General features: G+C 41.8%; 1 protein-coding gene, 1 long non-coding RNA gene and 6 other non-coding genes across 11 annotated transcripts in view; 7 read left to right on the forward strand and 1 right to left on the reverse strand.

Annotated features, from left to right (window-relative positions):
• Positions 1 to 4422, forward strand: part of LOC116374446 (uncharacterized) — a 23563-nt gene extending 19141 nt beyond the window's left edge. Inside the window, exon 3 of the long non-coding RNA XR_004210372.1 lies at positions 4268 to 4422. This is a non-coding gene — a long non-coding RNA (uncharacterized LOC116374446). The remainder of the gene's footprint in view (positions 1 to 4267) is intronic.
• The window catches only part of LOC109893183 (nuclear body protein SP140-like protein), a 22088-nt gene extending 15916 nt beyond the window's left edge, over positions 1 to 6172 (reverse strand). For 3 of the 4 annotated variants that reach the window (XR_004210371.1, XM_020486274.2, XM_031827163.1), the window contains exons 1-6: positions 5640 to 6172; positions 4970 to 5144; positions 4494 to 4739; positions 4221 to 4340; positions 1761 to 1894; positions 182 to 229 (exon numbers count right to left, since the gene is read on the reverse strand). Coding sequence is in view for 3 of the 4 variants with exons in the window: in XM_020486274.2 (XP_020341863.1) it covers positions 182 to 229; positions 1761 to 1894; positions 4221 to 4340; positions 4494 to 4739; positions 4970 to 5144; positions 5640 to 5783 (867 nt within the window). In the remaining variant the exon portion in view is untranslated. The remainder of the gene's footprint in view (positions 1 to 181; positions 230 to 1760; positions 1895 to 4220; positions 4341 to 4493; positions 4740 to 4969; positions 5145 to 5639) is intronic. The other variant, XM_020486273.2, reaches the window with a different exon arrangement.
• A 13348-nt stretch (positions 6173 to 19520) lies between these two features.
• On the forward strand, positions 19521 to 19601 carry trnas-cga (transfer RNA serine (anticodon CGA)). The gene has a single exon. It is a non-coding gene; the product is annotated as a tRNA-Ser (tRNA).
• A 217-nt stretch (positions 19602 to 19818) lies between these two features.
• On the forward strand, positions 19819 to 19900 carry trnas-uga (transfer RNA serine (anticodon UGA)). The gene has a single exon. It is a non-coding gene; the product is annotated as a tRNA-Ser (tRNA).
• A 1438-nt stretch (positions 19901 to 21338) lies between these two features.
• On the forward strand, positions 21339 to 21420 carry trnas-cga (transfer RNA serine (anticodon CGA)). The gene has a single exon. It is a non-coding gene; the product is annotated as a tRNA-Ser (tRNA).
• Positions 21421 to 21638: 218 nt separating this feature from the next.
• trnas-uga (transfer RNA serine (anticodon UGA)) lies at positions 21639 to 21720 on the forward strand. Its single transcript has one exon. It is a non-coding gene; the product is annotated as a tRNA-Ser (tRNA).
• Positions 21721 to 24080: 2360 nt separating this feature from the next.
• Positions 24081 to 24162, forward strand: trnas-cga (transfer RNA serine (anticodon CGA)). Its single transcript has one exon. It is a non-coding gene; the product is annotated as a tRNA-Ser (tRNA).
• Positions 24163 to 24381: 219 nt separating this feature from the next.
• trnas-uga (transfer RNA serine (anticodon UGA)) lies at positions 24382 to 24463 on the forward strand. The gene has a single exon. It is a non-coding gene; the product is annotated as a tRNA-Ser (tRNA).
• Positions 24464 to 24723: the final 260 nt, after the last annotated feature.

A 24723-nucleotide genomic window follows, 5' to 3' on the forward strand; every position in this document is an offset into this window, starting at 1 on the left:
TGGATTACATTCAGTTGTTAAAGGCAAGGATATATTTTTTAATTCAGTTCTTACAAAGTCATTTTCACATAGAATGATGTGGGTGAACTAAGCATTTGAGAGCATTTGTACAACTAAATAGTCAAATGAAGTTTGGCTGTTAATCCAGAAGATGTGGTATTTTGAAAGATTGGTCTCCTACCTGTGCACTTTTTCTTCTTTTAAAGTCTGGTGAAGTTAAATGACCTTCCTGAAGTGGGTGGGATGGTGATGGGAGGGGATAGAGAAAGGGGGACCGACATTGATTTTTAGTGTTGAATGACTGAATGGCATATCAGTGAAATACCTGTACAGTTAATTTCTTTACAGAAAAACAAAAAGGATATAATGTAGCTATAGTTTGTTGCTCCATCTGGACCATTTTTCTGATATATGTAATGATAAACCGATATGCTGTGGTAAGAGTACGGGAGATCGGGGTTGGTTGTCTCACGGGTTGGTTGTCACAGTGCTAATAACCAGCAACCTAAATGGAGCTGTGTAATATTTTTTAAGTTAAAATGTGTGAATTCTGGGCCTCCCGGGTGGCGCAGTGGTTGGTTGTCACTATGTGTTATAAAGAGATCCCTTTGTTGCCTCTCTCTCAAACACATATTTTTCCTGTCACATTCTTAGGGCATAAAATGCAGAATTTTGTTAGGAATATTGTTTGATCAAAGAAAGGCTATTTCTAAGAATGTGCTTGCTATATTGCTTCACTTCTTGTTACAAAAGGAATAAACTACTAATTACATCCAACCCTGTGATTGGGCTAGTTGTAAGAAGTGGGCAGAGTGTGTTTGATGGCTTATAAAATCGAATCAAATTATATTTTATTTACACGCTTCGTAAACAACCGGTATAAACTAACAGTGAAATGCTTATTCACAGGTCCTTTTCCAACAATGCAGAGTTAAAGATAACGAGGTAATTGAGGTAGCTATGTACTGTAAATGGGGGTAACGTGACTAGGCAACAGGATATATAATAAACAGTAGCAGCAGTGTGTGTGTGTGTGTGTGTGTGTGTGTGTGGCGTCAGTATGCATGTGTGTACATGTTAAGTGTGTGTTGGGTGTTAGGGATTTACAAGGGTAACCGGGATCCCTGACTGACCCAGCAACACTCTTCATATTTCCCCCCCAAAAATTAAGTAACATTTTCCCCCAATGTCAGCACTAATGCAATTCCACAAAATAGACAACATGAGCAGCATCAGATTAGCAAAACATAAAACATTACATTATCCTAACAGGTTGTCGCATGGAAGCCTTCAGCCTAGCGTATTTACTTCACCCAAAGTCGGTATTAATTCAAAGCACACGCATAATTGATATTGCCGGACTGCACATGCGTCCCGAATGCAGTTAATAAAACCTACAGGAAACCCCTACAGTATAGCCTATAAAACAGGGCTCCCCAACTGTCGGCCTGCGGGCTGAATTTGGCCCGCTGGTGGTTTTATTTGGCCCACCAAGTTTTCTGAGCACCAGTTGTTGAATTTTTATTGTTGGACATAAAAAACTGTAATAACACCAGGAAATCAGCTCCAAGTGATTTTACAGTTGGGAAATCTGTTCCTAAGTATTTCCACGCATAATAGAGACACACGTGGCCACCCCTCCCACTTTTCTGTGTTATATTTGATGAATATGTTATATATATTTAAATGCAATGTATCCACGTCTGGTTGAATTGTGTTTTTAAATGGTCAAATAAATCAAATCAAACTATATGCTGTACCTGGATCAGTTCTCCCAGAGTGGTGCCGCTACATCGGATACTGTACTTCCACTTCTTACTGCTCTTCTTCCCCCCAAATTCCTCAAAGCCACTTGGGGTGAACCAGCGACCCTGGACCACAATGCACCTCTCCCCTGAGACAGACCATTGAGGATGTCAGACATCATACACCACTACAAATTAAAACCATGCAAAGTCAAATTGACTGTAGTACACGTGCCTGACTGTGTCTCCTGCACATCACACTACTGTGTTAACCCACTAAAATCTATTAATTAGATCTGGGCCCGTATCCACAAAGGGTCTCAGAGTAGAACATTTATTGTAAGTGCTGATGGGTAAACATAAAAGCTATGCATTTAGTCATAAAAGTCACACCATGTCGACAGATACTTTGTACACCTCATAAACTGTCCTAACCAGTTAAGGGTTATCAGCAGGTGTCTTGATAATAGAAAAATGCAGCAATCTGTGGTTCCTGCCCCACATGCAATTACTTTGGAGTTGTTAAAATAATGTTTTAATATTTCTATATGATCAATCCATAAATAATCTAGACCTACTGTGCATGTAACAGTATGAGACCTATTTCACAACTATATGCCTAAATACTTATAACCACTAGGCTAATAAGTAAACACGTTTTTCTTTTAGATTATTTAATTACCTACATCATGTTATTTCAAGTTATCAATTTGGAATGCAATATTACTTTGTTAAAAAAGATGTCTAAATTGGGCATGACTATAAATTGAGTAATTGAAGGCATCTAGGATTTATGCTGAAATGATAGACCTTGCAAACGTATGCAACGTTGTATGCAGTATTATCAAGTCAAATCACATTTTATTTGTCACATCCACATGGTTAGCAGATGTTAATGCGAGTGTAGCGAAATGCTTGTGCTTCTAGTTCCGACAATGCAGTAATAACCAACAAGTAATCTAGCTAACAATTCCAAAACTACTACCCACAAGTGTAAGGGGATAAAGAATATGTACATAAATATATATGAATGAGTGATGGTACAGAGCGGCATAGGCAAGATACAGTAGATGGTATTGAGTACAGTATATACATATGAGATGAGTATGTAAACAAAGTGGCATAGTTAAAGTGGCTAGTGATACATGTATTACATAAAGATGCAGTAGATTATATAGAGTACAGTATATACGTATACATATGAGATGAATAATGTAGGGTATGTAAACATTATATTAGGTAGCATTGTTTAAAGTGGCTAGTGATATATTTTACATAATTTCCCATCAATTCCCATTATTAAAGTGGCTGGAGTTGAGTCAGTGTGTTGGCAGCAGCCACTCAATGGGGGCGTATGCTTCATGGTTAACGAGACGTGGTGTGGCCACAACAACATACAGGAACTCAAGTCCTTCTGTTCACCTGATTTAGAATTCCTCACAATCAAATGTCGACCGCATTATCTACCAAGGGAATTCTCTTCGATTATAATCACAGCCGTATAGATTCCCCCCCAAGCAGACACATCGATGGCAGCAAGTGACTTGATGCCTCCTTTGGCAGAGAGATTCAGAGTTGTTAAATGTGAGTGACAAGTGTGTTGATATAAAATCTTGTAAAAATCCACTTTTAGAAACCATCATAATAAAAAAAAGGTTATGCATGCCAACATATTACAGTAGGAAAAGTTATCGTGCCAGGCAAAAATTATATCAAACTTTTTACCATTGCAACATTTTTGATGTAGGCTACAGTCAGATTCGCCCTGGTTGCCTGAAGCGTGTTACCTACAGTATGGAGTTCACAACTAGCAATGATTCATCGCGATTGGTTATTCCCCATCATTTGAAACAATGTCAATGAGAGTCATCACTATCTGTCCTTTGCGGGTACCACAAACTGTCGTGATTACCCGCTGAGATAAACTTTTATGAGTTGATTTTAATCCGGACTCAAAATTTGTCTGGGAAGTATCTTACGACATTCTAAAACCTACTGTGAGTTGTGTTTTTGTTGTCTTAAAACTTGTTTTAACAGGATCCCTAGGAACTTTTCTGAGATGCTTTGTGGATATGGGCTCTGGCCTCTGGGTTGGAGAAATGTAACCACTCTCAAATTCATAAAATGGGCTATGGATGCAAAGACTGACCATCCATACCATTATCATTCTAGTTTTAACCATGTTTTGAGGGTATATAGTGTGTGTTTACATTTACTTTGTTAACAATCATTGGAGTTAAACAAGCTTATATTTTGTTCTAATGGGGTAAGTCAGTTAAACTAAGCTCACAAGATATTTCTAAGTTATATTCTTCAAGAATCAATAGATACATATCATAAATGTCCAAAAACCAATGTAGCAACTGCAGATTGCCCCTTTAAGGTCTCAGGAACGGTTATTGGGACCGAACCACATCCACCGTTACACAGAAACACAGAGAATCACATCACATTAAGTAAATTGTTACGACCTACCTTTGGCCAGCTTGTTCCTGATGAGAATGCCTTCTTTGTCCCCACAGGTGACTGGGAGCTGGGTCTTGTAGATGGGCCAGGTCCAGATGTCATCTTTCTCCCCCTTCCTGGAAGCAAAACCTGCATGGGGACAAATTCCAGACAAACATTAAGATGTGACTTGAAATTTAAAATAAAAATATTTTCCCCCTAAAAAAGGTTACAGAAGGACTTTAGACTTTCTGACTCAAGTCCTCCTCTTTCCCAAAAGGCAGCATGAATCCTGGGACTCACAGTTGGTTGGACTCTGGACTTTCCTCTTCTGACTGGGGTTGGACTGGGTGGATGTGCTGGGCTGCTCCTCCTCAGCACTCTCACTTCTCTCTTTCTCTTTACAATTTTTCCTTGTTTTCACCTCCTCCTCCTCTTTCTCCTCTTCCTCCTCCCCATCTTCTCCTTCCTCTGAAGCCTTCTTTTTATCCTCCTCCTCCTCATCCTTCTCCACCTTCTTTGTCAGTTTCTCATAGAATGTGAACGACCCTGCATGGGATTGGAGGCAAAATTTAGCAAACCATACAACCTAAATAATTTACAACTAATTAAAACAATTAGAATATAAATTTGACAGGGCATTGAACCTCAACTTCTAAGTCTCCACCATTGTGGCTACATTTATATTAAACTAGGAAGTAGAATTATATACTGATATTAACTTATGCAAACGAATGCCATAATAATACAATAATAAGAGTGAAGGCTCCAGAACTGACCGTCCAGCAGGTGGTTTCGGAGCAGGCGTAACGTGGGGTACTGCTGCAGGAGGTGGTCCCTGAACACACAGTTCCAGAACACCTTGATGCTGTCGGGCCTCTCTGCCTCCACCCAGTCCAACACCTGGTACACACCCTTCTCCCTCACCTCCTTACTCTTACACCGAATCAGCTTCTGCAGGAGGGGTCAAATACAAAACTATGGTCCAATTTGTGGGGGTTGTCAAATTAAGGCTGGAGTGGAGTGATAGACTTGATTCTCTAGCAACCACCATCTCAAATCAATTAATGACACAGACAGTAGAGTAGATTAGTACATTAGACTGTGCTCTACTGTATTGAACTATACTTTACTTTTATTTACTGTGCTGTACAAACCTGTGAAACATAGATGTCTATGATTTCTCAACCATAAACATCTGTCAATGTTTGCCAAATCCCAACCGGACCAAATCTGAACCAATTATAGCCAATTTTATTTTACCTTTTATTTAACTAGGCAAGTCAGTTGAGAACAAATTCGACTAGATGTCTGCAGATGTTAAAATCAAGGCCAGTATAGACCGGACCAACCAAACATTGACGTCCTTGATTGGTTTCGATTTGGTCCAGTCCAGTGAGTGGGCGGGTGTGTGAATAGAAATGTAGAAGTCCAGTCTACTGGCCTCACCTTGTACATTTCTTCCGGAATGAGGTTGTGGTCTCGGAGCTGGTTAAGAAATGTGTGTGGTTGCTCCATGCACGACATCTCAGTCCTACTACAGCGGAAAAACCGCAGTAATTCCTCATCGGTCAGAAAATCCAACGGCTCCATTGGCGCAGATGCAACTGCAACTCTTCAATACAGTTTTCTTTGTCGAAAAAAATCAAATATTTACCAGGTCACTGAATATTATTAATAGTTTAATAATGAATAATGGTTCATTTTGGGTTGCATATATATATTCACTGATAAATTAACGTTTGATTGACATTATGTAGTCTATTTACATTTCAATACAGGCCCCGGGCGGATTGATTCATTCAGACGAATGCACATACCGATAGACGAGCGTTTGGAAGAAGGACGTAGAGGACGTAATGAAAACGTTTTCAACTGTAGGCCAACAAGTTGTTATTAAAGTTATTTTCGATGATAAAATAGATAGCCCGCAAACACGGAAGTACGCTTCAAGTGGTGTTTGGAAAGTGAAAGTGTTCATGTGATTTTATATGAGCCACAAGGGGAGAGGCTATAGATTTTTTACTCATTCTATATGTGAGGAGCCCCGTGGACCCTTCTTGATCGGAAGTAATTTAGCCGTTGTAGCCTTTGGCGAAAGGGGTTGACAGGTCTCGCTGAAATGTCTTGGCCAAATACCACTCAACACTGGACCATAAGGCCTGTAAGCGAGGAGTTGCCTCATTTAGCCAATAAACCTTTTCCCCATAACGTTATCTAGCGAATAAAGAAGGAATATCAACATAACTTGTAACGACAGAAGAAGCAAAATACGGTTTTCCATCAAAACAATCATTCTTGAAAGCTAACTTGACTAACAAAGTAATTTAAATTATAATTCTTCCTCATTAAACACCCCAGATAATTTTAAATCAATTAATGTCGATTTAACAGCTGTGATTGTAAATAAAACCTTATGACATGTGCATAACTATAGATACATCCGACAGGAGTTTGTTTGAGCGATGAAAGTTGGACAGAGGATCTCGAAGTCTCTGTAAAAGAAAAACTTGGGACAACATTCTAAAATGAATGTTAGGCAAATTTCTGGTATTTGTGACTTTATTGTGTGCCAGATTTTAAGACTACAATCCGTTATAAATGGCCAATTTTCGAGATTGACTTGTCATTTCAATAGGAATAGGCTAGGCCTACTGACAAAAATCTGGGATTATATTGTAATTAAACTTTGCCATAGTTTGGTTAGATAGATGCAGGTAGCCTACAGCCCCTGATCGGCATACATCTAATTTCAGATAGCCTACAGTAACCTAGACAAGATGCAAGCAAGATGTAAAATGAACGATTTATCAGCTTGCTTGGTTCAAATTCACAGACTGATTTATTCTTGTAATGATAGTAAAATGGTGCCGGTGCAGAAGAAACATGTGGTTGGAGTCATTAAAACTCATTTTTCAACCACTCCACAAATGTCTTGTTAACAAACTATAGTTTTGGCAAGTCGGTTAGGACATCTACTTTGTGCATGACACAATAAGTTTTCCAACAATTGATTACAGACAGATTATTTCACTTATAATTCACTGTATCACAATTCCAGTGGGCCAGAAGTTTACATACACTAAGTTGACTGTGCCTTTAAACAGCTTGGAAAATTCCAGAAAATTATGTCATGGCTTTAGAAGCTTCTGATAGGCTAATTGACATCATTTGAGTCAATTGGAGGTGTGCCTGTGGATGTATTTCAAGACCTACCTTCAAACTCACTGCCTCTTTGATTGACATCATGGGAAAATCAAAAGAAATCAGCCAAGACATCAGAAAAGAAATGTAGACCTCCACAAGTCTGGTTCATCCTTAGGAGCAATTTCCAAACACCTGAAGGTACCACGTTCATCTGTACAAACAATAGTGTGCAAGTATAAACACCACAGGACCACCCAGATCTCATACCACTCAGGAAGGAGAAGTGTTCTGAGATGAACGTACTTTGGTGTGAAAAGTGCAAATCAATCCCAGAACAAATGCAAAGGAGAGTGTGAAGATGTTGGAGGAAACAGGTACAAAAGTATCTATATCCAGAGTAAAACAAGTCCTATATCGACATAACCTGAAAGGCCGCTCAGCAAGGAAGAAGCTACTGCTACAAAACCGCCATAAAAAAAGCCAGACTACGGTTTGCAACTGCACATGGGGACAAAGATAGTACTTTTTGGAGAAATGTCCTCTGGACTGATGAAACAAAAATAAAACTGTTTGGCCATAATGACCATCGTTATGTTTGGAGGAAAAAGGGTGGGGATCTTGCAAGTCGAAGAACACCATCCCAACTATGAAGCACGGGGGTGGCAGCATCCTCACAAGAGGAGAGTTCTCTTTGAGAGATAATACGATCAGCATTTGATTGTGAGGAATTCGAGGTTATGTGAACAAAAGGACTTGAGTTCTTGTATGTTGTTTCAATTACCCCATGAGTCATTAATAATGAAATGAAACATACACCCCCACCCTTCTTCTTACCAGAGAGATGTTTATTCCTGTCGGGGTTATGCACTGAAGATCACATTGGCTGTACGGACTCCGACAGCATGTCCCCAGCTAGCCATGTTTGATGTTAATGTATTTTTTGTGCATACATTAATTATTAAATCAATTAACCTACAGTGCTGACTCATTACTCTATACTTTTTATTTTTATGATGTTAAGTACAAATAAATAATAATAATGCATGAGATAGAATTCAATATATTTTAATCGCTATAGGAAACAAAGTTGACATACTAGTTTCTGAATAATTAGGGCTACAGCAAGATGGTGTTAAAATGTAACTGATTATTGGAAAAGGTTCCACTGCAAGTTGAATCCACCCTCCGGCAAGTTGAAGTAGTCCTTGTTCTCATCTCTGACATTCTTGCCTTCTCTGGCGTAGTTATTGCTGGAATCTACCCTGATATGCAGCATGGAATGTAGGAGCCTTGGAGCGCCACTGGCCAGGCACCACCACTCCACTCCCCACTTCCTCCCTGTCCAATTCTGGGGTTGAGTACACCTGTTGTGTGCTCTTCTGTGACCTTGTGAAGTTGTGAAGAGCTGTTGCAGCTAGGACAAGGTCAGGAATGATCTGAACACTCGCCACTGGTGGTCTTGATGCCAAATGTATTTTCCACACAGAGCCTTGCTGGAAAAAATAAGAAAACCGTGGCATGATTATTTAAGTTCTTTGCTATTTGGTGTTATCTTTTTTGACAATTATAGGAAAATGACCAAGGTTAGTGCTCATTTGTAATTGAAGATCCTGCTCTCGTCTACCAGCTAGTGGCTGAACCGATTCCAACAACATATCCCGAGAGAGCAATGTTTCCGTGAAACAGAGAATGTTACAATCACTGATGTCTCTCTGGAAGGCAACCTTTGCTCGAATTTCGTCTACCTTGTTGTCAAGAGACTGGACATTGGCGAGCTGGGGTAACAAAGTAAGAAATAATACATTAAAAAAACAAAATACTGCATAGTTTCCTAAGGACTCGAAGCGAGGCTACCATCTCTGTTGGCGCCACCTTTGAAGGTAGGCATACCAGTATTGCTTGGGTAAAATATAAACTAGTTCATGTGCCTTGAAACAGTGATATAAAGGCCTAAGGCCGGGACAATAAGAAGACAGAATAAACTCAACCACACATTTGTTTCATTACAAAATCGGAGAGCACAATCTGTTCAGTGAAGTTCACAAAACATATTGCATGCAACAAACAAAATGTTTCTGACATGTTCAGACTACTAAACAACTATTGATTTAGAACCTCAGAGTTACCACAAGTCACAAATAAAACAGGAGCTGCTATATACATGCTGAACGGCAGTAGTTAACTTGTTCTTTAAAATAGCATTGTATTTGTTCAAACACAATTCTCTCCATCAGTTTACTAAGAACAGGTAGCAAACTGACTGGGCTGCTGTTAGAGCCAGCAAAGGGTGCTTTACTATTTTTAGATAGTTGAATTACTTTAGCTTCTTCCATGCCTGTGGACACACTCCTTTTGTCACGTTCTGACCTTTATTTCCTTTGTTTTGTATTTATTTAGTATGGTCAGGGCGTGAGTTGGGTGGGCAGTCTATGTTTGTTTTTCTATGATTTGGGTATTTCTATGTTTCGGCCTAGTATGGTTCTCAATCAGAGGCAGGTGTCATTAGTTGTCTCTGATTGAGAATCATACTTAGGTAGCCTGGGTGTCACTGTGTGTTTGTTGGTGATTGTTCCTGTCTCTGTGTTTGCACCAGATAGGACTGTTTTGAGTTTTCACATTTTCTGTTTTTGTTAGTTTGTTCATGTGAAGGGATTTATTAAAACATGAATCAAAACAACCACGCTGCGCTTTGGTCTGCCTCTCGTTCAGATGAAGAAATCCATTACACCTTTAGGCTTTGGTTAAAGACATGGCAAATAGGGGTGGCAATACAGTCTGCTAGCATTCTCAATAGTTACCCATCTAGGTTGTCTATACCTGCTGGCTCATCATTATTAATGAATAACAACCCTGCTTCCCCCTCTTCCACACAAACTTGACCAAATTCAAACAACAATCCTTCTCTTTCATTATTAATCTTCAATACACAAATATGATGGTTCACTGGTCAATGTTGTCATTTCACTAACAAGTTTGTCCACTTTACTGGTGAAATAGTCATTGAAATGATTGGCTATATCAAAAGGTTTTGTTATAAATTACCCCAATGAAGAATGGAGATGAATTGGGTTTTCTGCCCATAAAATAATTTATTTGAACCATAAACATTTTCAATTCAGGGTGCTCTGATATTACCAGGTTATGGCTACTTGGTAAGCACTAGCACTGCTCTCCTGGCTGCACATTGTGGTGACTGAAATGGCTGGTCATGGTTATCAATATTATTTTCAGAAAAAGGTAAAAACGTAATCAATACGCATGTCCATATTTTTTTCTTCAAGATCTGACGAATTTAAACAGGTGGTTTAGGATTTTTTATGTAATTTGATATGGGTCAACATCTGTTTGATCGTAGGCATAAAATAGAGTATGGTGCACAGGTCCACTGAGTTGCCAACCAAGTGGATGGGTGTAGCTCATTGCTTAGCAGCTAATGGTGATTTGTAGATCTGACGCAGTTGCTACTCAGATTGTGAGCCCAGTGTGTGTATTGAAAGAGGTATGCAGTACCTGCAGATGGTCACGGCGAGGAGCAAGAGAGCATGTTTTTTTATAGAAACAACACTAAACCTTAACCTTAACTCTAACCGAAGGTCTATCCCTTAAAACAGTTAGATGAAGTGCATTCGGAAGAGTATTCAGACCCCTTGACTTTTTCCACATTTTGTTACGCTACAGCCGTATTCTAAAATGGATTAAATACATTCACTGCAGCCACCCTGGCACCCAGCCCCACTCACAACGTTATCCACAACCTCCCATTACACCCCAGGTTCCAGGAACTCCACAACCCAGTCCACCCCATCTGCAGCACCCAACCCCAGCCTGATCAGAAGCCCCAAGAAGTGGGCGCGGAGCACCGAAGCGACCAGACAGGACCTCTGCTATCCAGAGAGGTCCAGTCTGCTACTGAGAGGGCTGCTACTCTTCTAAGTAGCCCGACGGGGCCCCTCTGGCCGTTGCTCTCAGCACCGGCTCCACAAAAAAGTGGTAATCAAGCTGTCTTGTTGGTGACAGTGGCTCTGCTTCCCTTGGACTCTTCTCCTTTTCCTCCTCTGTCTTCCAGTCCCAGTGCTGTCCATGCTCCAAGAGAGAGAAAGAGAGCTCCCAGACTCACCACAACCAGTATGGCCCTTACAAACGCTCTCTGACGTCCAGCATCTAGCCCCCCCTTTAAAAAAAAATCTCCACTGGATGGAGATCGATATGTCTCTCTCCGTTTCCTCTCCCTTTCAAAGTGTGTTTTATGGGGTAAAAAATAACCAGACTTGCACCTACATGTCCGCAGCATGAACTTTACAAAACTCGTGATCTAAGGTCATGAAGTTTGACTGCAAGTTTCTGCAGTTCCATTTTACCATCTTCAGCCATCGCCTGCATTGTGGAGGGATCTATTTTCAACCAATCATTAAGTTGTTTTTGTTTGACCATGCAAACGAGACCAAATACATGAATGTCATACATTATTTGTGTAACACATGATTTCAGTTTGTGAGTGTGTGATAGTATACCGAACAAAAATATAAATGCAACATGTAAAGTGTTAATCACGTTTCATGAGCTGAAATAAAAGATCCCAGAAATGTTCCATATGCACAAAAAGCTTATTTATCTCAAATTGTTTTCACAAATTTGTTTACATCCCTGTTAGTGAGCATTTCTTCTTCACCAAGATAATCCATCCATCTAAAAGGTGTGGCATATCAAGAATATGATTAAACAGCATGATCATTACACAGGTGGACCTTGTGCTGGGAACAATAAAAGGCCACTCTAAAATGTGCAGTTTGTCACACAACACAATGCCAGATGTCTGCAATTGGCATGCTGACTGCAGGAATGTCCACCAGAGCTCTTGCCAGATAATTGAATATACATTTCTCTACCATAAGCCACCTTACGTCGTTCCAGAAAATGTGGTAGTACGTCCAACTGGCCTCACAATCGCAGACCACATGTAACCACGCCAGCCAAGGACCTCCACACATCTGGCTTCTTCACCTGTGGGATGTTCTGAGACAAGCCATCTGGACAGCTGATGAAACTGTGGGTTTGCTCAACTAAAGAATTTCTGCACAAACTGTCAGAAACCATCTCTGTGTGCTCATCATCCTCACCAGGGTCTTGATCTGACTGCAGTTCGGCGTCGAAACCAACTTCAGTGGGCATATGCTCACCTTCAATGGCCACTGGTACGCTGGAGAAGTGTGCTCTTTCAACTGTAGAGGACAGATGGCAGACAGCATGTGTGCGTCAAGTGTTTTGCTGATGTCAACGTTGTGAACACAGTGCCCCATGGTGGCGGTGGGGTTATGGCATGGGAAGTCAAAAGCTAGGAACAACAAACACATTAGCATTTTATCAATGGCAGTTTGAATGCACAGAGATAACGTGACGAGATTCTGAGGCCCATTGTCGTGCCATTCATCTGCCGCCATCACCTCTTGTTTCAGCATGATAATGCATGGCCCTATGTCGCAAGGATCTGTATACAATTCCTGGAAGTTGAAAATGTCCCAGTTCATCCACGACCTGCAAACTCAACAGATGCTCTGGATCGACGTGTAAGACAGCGTGTTCCAGTTCCCGCCAATATCCAGCAACTTTGCACAGCCATTGGTACAACAGTCAACAGCCTGTTCAACTCTATGCGAAGGCGATGTGTCACGCTGCATGAGGCAAATGGTGGTCACACCAGATACTGACTGGTTTTCAAAAAACATGCCCCTACTTTTTTTTAAGGTATCTGTGCCCAACAGATGCAATCTGTATTCCCAGTCATGTGAAGTCCATAGATTAGGGCATTATTTATTTCAATTGACTGATTTTCTTATATGAACTGTAAGTCAATAAAATCAGTAAAATCTTTTAGTATATAAAGATTTTTTTTTATAAACAAATGTCACCGGCATGGTGATCAAATCAAATCAAAGTTTATTTGTCACGTGCGCCGAATACAACAGGTGTAGACCTTACAGTGAAATGCTTACTTACAGGCTCTAACCAATAGTGCAAAAAATGTGTTCAGTGAACAGTAGGTAAGTAAAGAAATAAAATAACAGTAAAAAGACAGGCTATATACAGTAGCGAGGCTATAAAAGTAGTGAGGATACATACAGACACCGGTTAGTCAGGCTGATTGAGGTAGTATGTACATGTAGATATGGTTAAAGTGACTATGCATATATGATGAACAGAGAGTAGCAGTAGCGTAAAAGAGGGGTTGGCGGGTGGTGGTTGGGACACAATGCAGATAGCCCGGTTAGCCAATGTGCGGGAGCACTGGTTGGTCGGCTCAATTGAGGTAGTATGTACATGAATGTATAGTTAAAGTGACTATGCATATATGATAAACAGAGAGTAGCAGCAGCATAAAAAGAGGGGTTGGGGGGGCACACAATGCAAATAGTCCGGGTAGTCATTTGATTACCTGTTCAGGAGTCTTATGGCTTGGGGGTAAAAACTGTTGAGAAAACTATTTGTCATAGACTCGGCACTCCGGTACCACTTGCCATGCGGTAGTAGAGAGAACAGTCTATGACTGGGGTGGCTGGGGTCTTTCACAATTTTTAGGGCCTTCCTCTGACACTGCCTGGTGTAGAGGTCCTGGATGGGGGGCAGCTTAGCCACAGTGATGTACTGGGCCGTACGCACTACCCTGTGTAGTGCCTTGCGGACAGAGGCCGAGCAATTGCCGTGCCAGGCAGTGATGCAACCAGTCAGGATGCTCTCGATGTTGCAGCTGTTGAACCTTTTGAGGATCTCAGGACCCATGCCAAATCTTTTTAGTTTCCTGCGGGGGAATAGGCTTTGTCGTGCCCTCTTCACGACTGTCTTGGTGTGTTTGGACCATTCTAGTTTGTTGTTGATGTCGTCACCAAGGAACTTGAAGCTCTCAACCTGCTCCACTGCAGCCCTGTCTATGAGAATGGGGGCGTACTCGGTCCTCCTTTTCCTGTAGTCCACAATCATCTCCTTTGTCTTGGTTACGTTGAGGGATAGGTTGTTATTCTGGCACCACCCGGGCCAGGTCTCTGATCTCCTCCCTATAGGCTGTCTCGTCATTGTTGGTGATCAGGCCTCCCACTGTTGTGTCGTCTGCAAACTTAATGATGGTGTTGGATTTGTGCCTGGCCATGCAGTCGTGGGTGAACAGGGAGGGGACTGAGCACGCACCCCTGTGGAGCGCCAGTGTTGAGGATCAGCGTGGCAGATGTGTTGCTACCTACCCTCGACCTTTGGGGGCGGCCCGTCCGGAAGTCCATTATCCAGTTGAATATGGAGGTGTTTAGTCCCAGGATCCTTAGCTTAGTGATAAGCTTTGAGGGTACCATGGTGTTGAACGCTGAGCTGTAGTCAATGAATAGCATTGTCACATATGTGTTCCTTTTGTCCAGGTGGTAAAGGGTAGTGTGGAGTGCAATATAGATTGCATCATCTGTAGATCTGTTTGAGCGGTATGCAAATTGGGGTGTGTCTAGGGTTTCTGGGATAATGGTGTTAATGTGAGCCATTACCAACCTTTCAAAGCACTTCATGGTTATGGATGTGAGTGCTACGGGTCTGTAGTCATTTAGGCAGGTTGCCACTATGGTGGTCTGCTTGATAGACTCAATGAGGGACATGTTGAAAATGTCAGTGAAGACACCTGCCAATTGGTCAGCACATTCCCGGAGCACACGTCCTGGTAATCTGTCTGGCCCCGCAGCCTTGTGTATGTTGACTTGTTTAAAGGTCTTACTCACATCGGCTACGGAGAACGTGATCACACAGTCGTCCGGAACAGCTGATGCTCTCATGCATGTCTCAGTGTTGCTTGCCTCGAAGCGAGCATAGAAGTAACTTAGCTCATCTGGTAGGCTTGTGTCACTGGGCAGCTTTGCAAGCCCTGCCACAATAGACGAGCGTCAGAGCCGGTGTAGTATGATTCAATCCTAGCCCTGTATTGACGCTTTGCCTGTTTAATGGTTCGTCGCAGGGCATAGCAGGATTTCTTGTAAGCTTCCGGGTTAGAGTTCCGCACCTTGAAAGCGGCAGCTCTACCCTTTAGCTCTGTGCGAATGTTGCCTGTAATCCATGGCTTCTGGTTGGGGTATGTATGTACAGTCACTGTGGGGCCGACGTCCTCGATGCACTTATTGATAAAGCCAGTGACTGATGTGGTGTACTCCTCAATGCCATCGGAAGAATCCCGGAACATGTTCCAGTCTTTGATAGCAAAACAGTCCTGTAGTTTAGCATCTGCTTCATCTGACCACTTTTTTATAGACCGAGTCACTGGTGCTTCCTGCTTGTAAGCAGGAATCAGGAGAATAGAGTTGTGGTGGGATTTACCAAATGGAGGGAGAGGGAGAGCTCTCTGCACGCGTCTCTGTGTGTGGAGTACAGGTGATCTAGAATTTATTTCTCTCTAGTTGCACGTTTAACACGTTGATAGAAATTTGGTAGAACTGATTTAAGTTTCCCTGCATAAAAGTCTCCGGCCACTAGGAGCGCCGCCTCTGGGTGAGTGGTTTCCTGTTTGCTTATTTCCTTATACAGCTGACTGACTGCGGTCTTAGTGCCAGCATCTGTCTGTGGTGGTAAATAAACAGCCACGAATAGTATAGCTGAAAACTCTCTAGGGAAGTAGTGTGGCCTGCAATTTATCACAATATACTCTACTTCAGGCGAGCAAAATCTAGAGACTTCCTTAGAATTCGTGAATCAGCTGTTGTTTACAAATATGCATAGACTGCCCCCCCCCCCCTCGTCTTACCGGAGTGTGCTGTTCTATCTTGCTGGTGCAGTATATATCCCGCTAGCTGAATATCCATGTCGTCATTCAGCCACGATTCCGTGAAACGTAGGATATTACAGTTTTTGATGTCCCGTTGGTAGGATATTCGTGATCGTACCTCGTTTAATTTATTGTCCAATGATTGCACGTTGGCGAGTAGTATTGACGGCAATGGCAGTTTTCCCAGTCGCCTTCTCCGGGTCATGACCAGGCATCCGGCTCTTTGTCCTCTGTACCTGCGTCGCTTACTCTTGCAAATAACGGAGATGTCGGCCCTGTGGGATGTTCATAGAATGTCTTGTGCGTTGTCCTGAACCTTGCTGTTGGGAAACCACAACCGCACCTCCCCTGACTTCATTCCTCGACTAGAGTCTGTTGCTTTTGCCATACCACTCAAATGAGCCCTGTGACTTTGTGCTATATAAGCTAGTGACAACCCTGCAGCAGGGTGATGACTCTGTCACTTCCTGTCTCTCATGGAAAGTCTCTGTACGAGGGCGATGACTGTGTCCTGTTGAGAGGAGTTCAGCTCCAGAGCCGTGGTCATGCTACCCAGGGACACAGCCATGCGCACCTCCCTCTAGTACCACCTCTCCCGGGCCTCTGCCCTGCCACAACGCACCTGCTCCTCCTGTCTCCTCAGAAAGTCCTAGAGCAGGGATGTGCTTTCCTTCTCTTGCCTCTGCTGCTGGGCTAGAAAGTTGGTAATGGAGGAGCCCTGGGAGGTGGAGCAGAAGTGACGGCGGATATGACGGGACCGGAGCAGGGCAGGGGTTAGGCTGTAGAGTGGGAGGGAGGAGTGGACAGGGGTGGGATCTGACAAAGGTGTAGAGACGGAGGGAACGGGCGTGGGGTAGTGGAAGTGAGGAGAGGAACTGGGGTGAGCTTCGGAATGCAGGCAGTGATGAGGTTGCCATGGGGAAGGAGGAGAGGCTTCTGCATGCTGGTTACTAGGGTTGGGCTGCTGGTGGTCTCCATGCCAATTTTGTCACCAAGCATGTCCTTCATCATCTTATGAGAGAGACAGAGACAGAGAGACAGACAGACAGACAGACAGACAGACAGACAGACAGACAGACAGACAGACAGACAGACAGACAGACAGACAGACAGACAGACAGACAGACAGACAGACAGACAGACAGACAGACAGACAGACAGACAGACAGACAGACAGACAGACAGACAGACAGACAGACAGACAGACAGACAGACAGACAGACAGACAGACAGACAGAGCAAGAGAATGTTGAGATAAGAGGGTCTTGTATTGAGGTGTTTTCACTATGATAATGTGGTTCAAATTCGCTAGTTAGCTAACCAACTAACAACTGTCACAATGTATTTATTTATTGTTTATTGTGCAGACGAAAATATAGTTTTAATAATCCTATGATTTTAAGACAACTGTTTGTTTAGCTCACATCAATAGAATTCTGATCTTTCATTATAGATTGTAATAGTATTTCTAAACTGTGCAGACTTTTTCCTGTTTCTCCAGTTTTTGCCTCCAGCACCTTTGCTAGCTAATCAGCTCTGGCTGTGCAGTAGATTCTGCTATTATCTACTAATATTTCTAAAGTTAAGGTTCCCGTGAGACAAGACTGAAATATATGTTATCTCTGTGATTATACAGTACCAACTACTTACACAGAAATAGGCTGCCTATGTGGCTGTTTCTCTCAATGCTTATGAGAAGGAAAAAGTTTTAGTCTTTCAATTAGATATAAAGACATCTGACCTATGGCTTCACAACAAGCTGAAGAGAAATGGTTGCATTATTTACTAAGCATGTCTGTGCAACGCTGCTGCGCAGCTCTGTGAAGGGATTCACTGCTGGCAATTGTGGTGACGATACCAGTGTGCACAGGCCTTGCACGAGGGCAGAGATGCAACGCAGACCCTGATCAAACTGCCACTTTCCTTAGATTCCTACTGCTGCGATGGCCAAGTGGTTTAAGCATTGGAAATATTCTCCATTGTCGTCTCCCCGTACAGTTTCTAAAACTGCTCGCAGCACATTGACAAACCAGTCTTTATTTGTAACATAGCATTGGTGACTTGATATTGATGAAGTGCTTAATGCATAGACTTGTCCTTTGATTCAAGTGCTCAGAATATGTATTCCTTGAAAAACAGTTCAAATTGGCTCTTTCAGTAGATAGTCGAGTCTTTACAGAAGTAAAATGTACAGAATGAGATAGCCGACTGGTTAAGAACTGGTTTTTAAAATACCATGCTGCGATGGCCGAGTGGTTAAGGCGTTCGACTTGAAATCCAATGGGGTCTCCACATATCCTTGGTAACATAATATGGATAATGTCCTTAATACATGGAATTGTCCAGTGATTCAGGTGCTCAGAGCATATCTGCCTTGACAAACAGTTCAAATAGGCTCTTCAGTACAGATACTGTTGTTTGTGTTAGATTTATGATGGAAAATCTGAGAGCCAGGTGGTTAAGTCCTTGGACTTGAAACCCAATTGGGTCTCCCTGCTCTTTTTTAAATCTTATTCTCAGTGAATAGTCCACTTGTACATTCTCTGCACATAGTTTTTTGACTTGCACATTAAACTTCCAACCTTCACAGCTTTGGAAAGGACCGAGGTTACTTGGCGCAATAAGATCAAAATGTTGTGCCATCAAGTTTACCATTTTTCACCAATGATGTCTGTTTCCAAGTCCCAATCCCTTTACTTGCATTCCAACAGCTGCAATGGCCGAGTTCTTTAGACGTTGGACCTGAATTTCAATGGGGTCTCCCCACCCATGTTCTTAACTTACTTGAAGCATATAGCCCACTTCTGCTTTCTCCTCATCAATTTCCTTAGATTCCTACTGCTTTGATGGCTAAGTGGTTTAAGCATTCTAATTGAAGTACAATGTATTCTCCCTGTACAGTGTTCAACTCTGCTTACTGGGTGATGATAAAGTAGACCTTTAACAATTGGGTCTATCTCCTTTGAATTTAAATTGTCCTTACTTTATGTGCTCGTCCAACGATTGAAGTGCTTAGAAAATAGCTTCTTTTTAAAAAACTTTGCTTGAAAAAAAATTCAACTAGGCAGTTGAATTTGGATACTTTTGTCCTTGTGTGAGGTAACTCAGAAAGCTGTGATTGCAGAATGGTTAAATTTTTGGACTCAAAATCCATTGGGGTTGACCAGTGCAGGTTTGAACCCTGCGAGCAGCGCTTTGACAATCCAGTCTTTATTTGTAACATGTCATTGGGGACTTGATATGGATAATGCTTGGACATGTCCTTTGATTCAAGTGCTCAGAATTGATCTTCCATGACAAACGTTTCAAGTAGGCTCTTCAATAGCAATAATCTGCTCACTTTAGAGGTAAAATGGACAGAACGAGATAGCGGACTGGTTAAGGGTCTGTAAGTATCAGGAGAAGCTGCGAGGTCCGAGAGGTTAAGGCGTTGGACTCGAAATCCAATGGGGTCTCCCCCGGAGGTTCGAACCCTGCTCGCAGCGCTTATTCAAACCAGTTTTCCTTTTAACTTATCCTAGGTGACATGATATGGATAATGTGCTTAATACATGGACTTGTCCTTTGATTCAAGTGCTCAGAATATTTTTTCCTTGACAAACATTTCAAATAGGCTCTTCAGTAGAAAGTCTAGTCTTTACCGAAGTAAAATCTACAGAATCAGATAGCCGACTGGTTAAGGATTTGTTTTTATCATAGCAAGCTGTGATGGCCGAGTGGTTAAGGCGTTGGACTTGAAATCCAATGGGGTTTACCTGCGCAGGTTCGAGCCCTGCTCACAGCGCTTTGACAAACCAGTTTTTATTTGCAACATGTCATTGGAGACTTGATATGGATCATGTGTGCTTAATGCATGGACTTGTCCTTTGACTCAGGTGGTCAGAATAAAAATCCCTGACAAACAGTTCAAACAGGCTCTTCAGTAGAAGGTCTAGTCTTTACAGAAGTAAAATGTACAGAATCAGATAGCCCGACTGGTTAAGGACTGTTTCTTAACATAGTGAGCTGCGATTGCCGAGTGGTAAATTGCGTTGGACTAGAAATCCAATGGGTTCTCCCCGCGCAGGTTCGAACCCTCCTCACAGCGCTTTGACAAACCAGTCTTTATTTGCAACATGTCATTGGAGACTTGATATGGATAATGTGTGCTTAATGCATGGACTTGCCTTTTGATTCAGGTGCTCAGAGTATATCTCCATTGGCAAACAGTTCAAATAGTCTCTTCAGTACTGTTGTTTGTATTAGATTTATTATGGAATTTCTGAGAGCCATGTGGGTATGTCCTCAGACTTGAAACCCCATTGGGTCTCTCTGCTCCTTTTAAAATCTTATTCTCAGTGAATAGTCCACTTGTACATTCTCTGCACATAGTTTTTTGACTTGCACATTAAACTTCCAACATTCACAGCTTTGGAAAGGACCGAGGTTACTTGGAGCAATAAGATCAAAATGTTGTGCCATCAAGTTTACCATTTTTCACCAATGATGTCTGTTTCCAAGTCCCAATCCCTTTACTTGCCTTCCAACAGCTGCAATGGCCGAGATCTTTAGATGTTGGACCTGAATTTCAATGTGGTCTCCCCACCCATGTTCTTAACTTGCTTGAAGCATATAGCCCACTTCTCCTTTCTCCTCATCAATTTCCTTAGATTCCTACTGCTTTGATGGCTAAGTGGTTTAAGCATTGTAATTGAAGTCCAATGTATTCTCCCTGTACAGTGTTCAACTCTGCTTACTGGGTGATGATAATGTAGACCTTTAACAATTGGGTCTATCTCCTTTGAATTTAAATTGTCCTTACTTTATGTGCTCGTCCAACGATTGAAGTGCTTAGAAAATTGCTTTTTATTTTTTTACTTTGCTTGAAAAAAAATGCAACTAGGCAGTTGAATTTGGATACTTTTGTCCTTGTGTGAGGTAACTCAGAAAGCTGTGATTGCAGAATGGTAAAATTTTTGGACTCAAAATCCATTGGGGTTGACCAGTGCAGGTTTGAACCCTGCGAGCAGCGCTTTGACAATCCAGTCTTTATTTGTAACATGTCATTGGGGACTTGATATGGATAATGCTTGGACATGTCCTTTGATTCAAGTGCTCAGAATTGATCTTCCATGACAAACGTTTCAAGTAGGCTCTTCAATAGCAATAATCTGCTCACTTTAGAGGTAAAATGGACAGAACGAGATAGCGGACTGGTTAAGGGTCTGTAAGTATCAGGAGAAGCTGCGATGGCTGAGAGGTTAAGGCGTTGGACTTGAAATCCAATGGGGTCTCCCCGCGCAGGTTCGAACCCTGCTCACAGCGGTAATTCAAACCAGTTTTCCTTTTAACATATCCTAGGTGACATGATATGGATAATGTGCTTAATACATGGACTTGTCCTTTGATTCAAGTGCTCAGAATATTTTTTCCTTGACAAACATTTCAAATAGGCTCTTCAGTAGAAAGTCTAGTCTTTACCGAAATAAAATCTACAGAATCAGATAGCCGACTGGTTAAGGATTTGTTTTTTATCTGAGCAAGCTTTGATGGGCGAGTGGTTAAGGCGTTGTACTTGAAATCCAATGGGGTTTCCCTGCGCAGGTTCGAACCCTGCTCACAGCGCTTTGACAAACCAGTTTTTATTTGCAACATGTCATTGGAGACTTGATATGGATAATGTGTGCTTAATGCATGGACTTGTCCTTTGACTCAGGTGGTCAGAATAAAAATCCTTGACAAACAGTTCAAACAGGCTCTTCAGTAGAAGGTCTAGTCTTTACAGAAGTAAAATGTACAGAATCAGATAGCCCGACTGGTTAAGAACTGTTTCTTAACATAGCGAGCTGCGATTGCCGAGTGGTAAATTGCGTTGGACTAGAAATCCAATGGGTTCTCCCCGCGCAGGTTCGAACCCTCCTCACAGCGCTTTGACAAACCAGTCTTTATTTGCAACATGTCATTGGAGACTTGATATGGATAATGTGTGCTTAATGCATGGACTTGCCTTTTGATTCAGGTGCTCAGAGTATATCTCCATTGGCAAACAGTTCAAATAGTCTCTTCAGTACTGTTGTTTGTATTAGATTTATTATGGAATTTCTGAGAGCCATGTGGGTATGTCCTCAGACTTGAAACCCCATTGGGTCTCTCTGCTCCTTTTAAAATCTTATTCTCAGTGAATAGTCCACTTGTACATTCTCTGCACATAGTTTTTTGACTTGCACATTAAACTTCCAACATTCACAGCTTTGGAAAGGACCGAGGTTACTTGGAGCAATAAGATCAAAATGTTGTGCCATCAAGTTTACAATTTTTCACCAATGATGTCTGTTTCCAAGTCCCAATCCCTTTACTTGCCTTCCAACAGCTGCAATGGCCGAGATCTTTAGATGTTGGACCTGAATTTCAATGTGGTCTCCCCACCCATGTTCTTAACTTGCTTGAAGCATATAGCCCACTTCTCCTTTCTCCTCATCAATTTCCTTAGATTCCTACTGCTTTGATGGCTAAGTGGTTTAAGCATTGTAATTGAAGTCCAATGTATTCTCCCTGTACAGTGTTCAACTCTGCTTACTGGGTGATGATAAAGTAGACCTTTAACAATTGGGTCTATCTCCTTTGAATTTAAATTGTCCTTACTTTATGTGCTCGTCCAACGATTGAAGTGCTTAGAAAATTGCTTTTTATTTTTTTACTTTGCTTGAAAAAAAATGCAACTAGGCAGTTGAATTTGGATACTTTTGTCCTTGTGTGAGGTAACTCAGAAAGCTGTGATTGCAGAATGGTAAATTGCATTGGACTAGAAATCCAATGGGTTCTCCCCGCGCAGGTTCGATCCCTCCTCGAAGCGCTTTGACAAACCAGTCTTTATTTGCAACATGTCATTGGAGACTTGATATGGATAATGTGTGCTTAATGCATGGATTTGTCTTTTGATTCAGGTCTCAGAGTATATCTCCATTGGCAAACAGTTCAAATAGTCTCTTCAGTACTGTTGTTTGTATTAGATTTATTATGGAATTTCTGAGAGCCATGTGGGTATGTCCTCAGACTTGAAACCCCATTGGGTCTCTCTGCTCCTTTTAAAATCTTATTCTCAGTGAATAGTCCACTTGTACATTCTCTGCACATAGTTTTTTGACTTGCACATTAAACTTCCAACATTCACAGCTTTGGAAAGGACCGAGGTTACTTGGAGCAATAAGATCAAAATGTTGTGCCATCAAGTTTACAATTTTTCACCAATGATGTCTGTTTCCAAGTCCCAATCCCTTTACTTGCCTTCCAACAGCTGCAATGGCCGAGTTCTTTAGATGTTGGACCTGAATTTCAATGTGGTCTCCCCACCCATGTTCTTAACTTGCTTGAAGCATATAGCCCACTTCTGCTTTCTCCTCATCAATTTCCTTAGATTCCTACTGCTTTGATGGCTAAGTGTTTTAAGCATTGTAATTGAAGTCCAATGTATTCTCCCTGTACAGTGTTCAACTCTGCTTACTGGGTGATGATAAAGTAGACCTTTAACAATTGGGTCTATCTCCTTTGAATTTAAATTGTCCTTACTTTATGTGCTCGTCCAACAATTGAAGTGCTTAGAAAATAGCTTTTTTTTTTTACTTTGCTTGAAAAAAAATGCAACTAGGCAGTTGAATTTGGATACTTTTGTCCTTGTGTGAGGTAACTCAGAAAGCTGTGATTGCAGAATGGTAAATTTTTTGGACTCAAAATCCATTGGGGTTGACCAGTGCAGGTTTGAACCCTGCGAGCAGCACTTTGACAATCCAGTCTTTATTTGTAACATGTCATTGGGGACTTGATATGGATAATGCTTGGACATGTCCTTTGATTCAAGTGCTCAGAATTGATCTTCCACGACAAACGTTTCAAGTAGGCTCTTCAATAGCAATAAACTGCTCACTTTAGAGGTAAAATGGACAGAACGAGATAGCGGACTGGTTAAGGGTCTGTAAGTGACAGGAGGAGCTGCGATGGCCGAGAGGGTAAGGCGTTGGACTCGAAATCCAATGGGGTCTCCCCGCGCAGGTTCGAACCCTGCTCACAGCGCTATGGCAAACCAGTTTTCCTTTTTAACATATCCTAGGTGACATGATATGGATAATGTGCTTAATACATGGACTTGTCCTTTGATTCAAGTGCTCAGAATATTTTTTCCTTGACAAACATTTCAAATAAGCTCTTCAGTAGAAAGTCTAGTCTTTACCGAAGTAAAATCTACAGAATCAGATAGCCGACTGGTTAAGGATTTGTTTTTTACCGTAGCAAGCTGTGATGGCCGAGTGGTTAAGGCGTTGGACTTGAAATCCAATGGGGTTTCCCTGCGCAGGTTCGAACCCTGCTCACAGCGCTTTGACAAACCAGTTTTTATTTGCAACATGTCATTGGAGACTTGATATGGATAATGTGTGCTTAATGCATGGACTTGTCCTTTGACTCAGGTGGTCAGAATAAAACTCCTTGACAAACAGTTCAAACAGGCTCTTCAGTAGAAGGTCTAGTCTTTACAGAAGTAAAATGTACAGAATCAGATATCCCAACTGGGTAAGGACTGTTTCTTAACATAGCTAGCTGCGATTGCCGAGTGGTAAATTGCGTTGGACTAGAAAT

The sequence above is a fragment of the Oncorhynchus kisutch genome, linkage group LG6 (genome assembly GCF_002021735.2).
Source record: "Oncorhynchus kisutch isolate 150728-3 linkage group LG6, Okis_V2, whole genome shotgun sequence".
Taxonomy (NCBI): domain Eukaryota; kingdom Metazoa; phylum Chordata; class Actinopteri; order Salmoniformes; family Salmonidae; genus Oncorhynchus; species Oncorhynchus kisutch.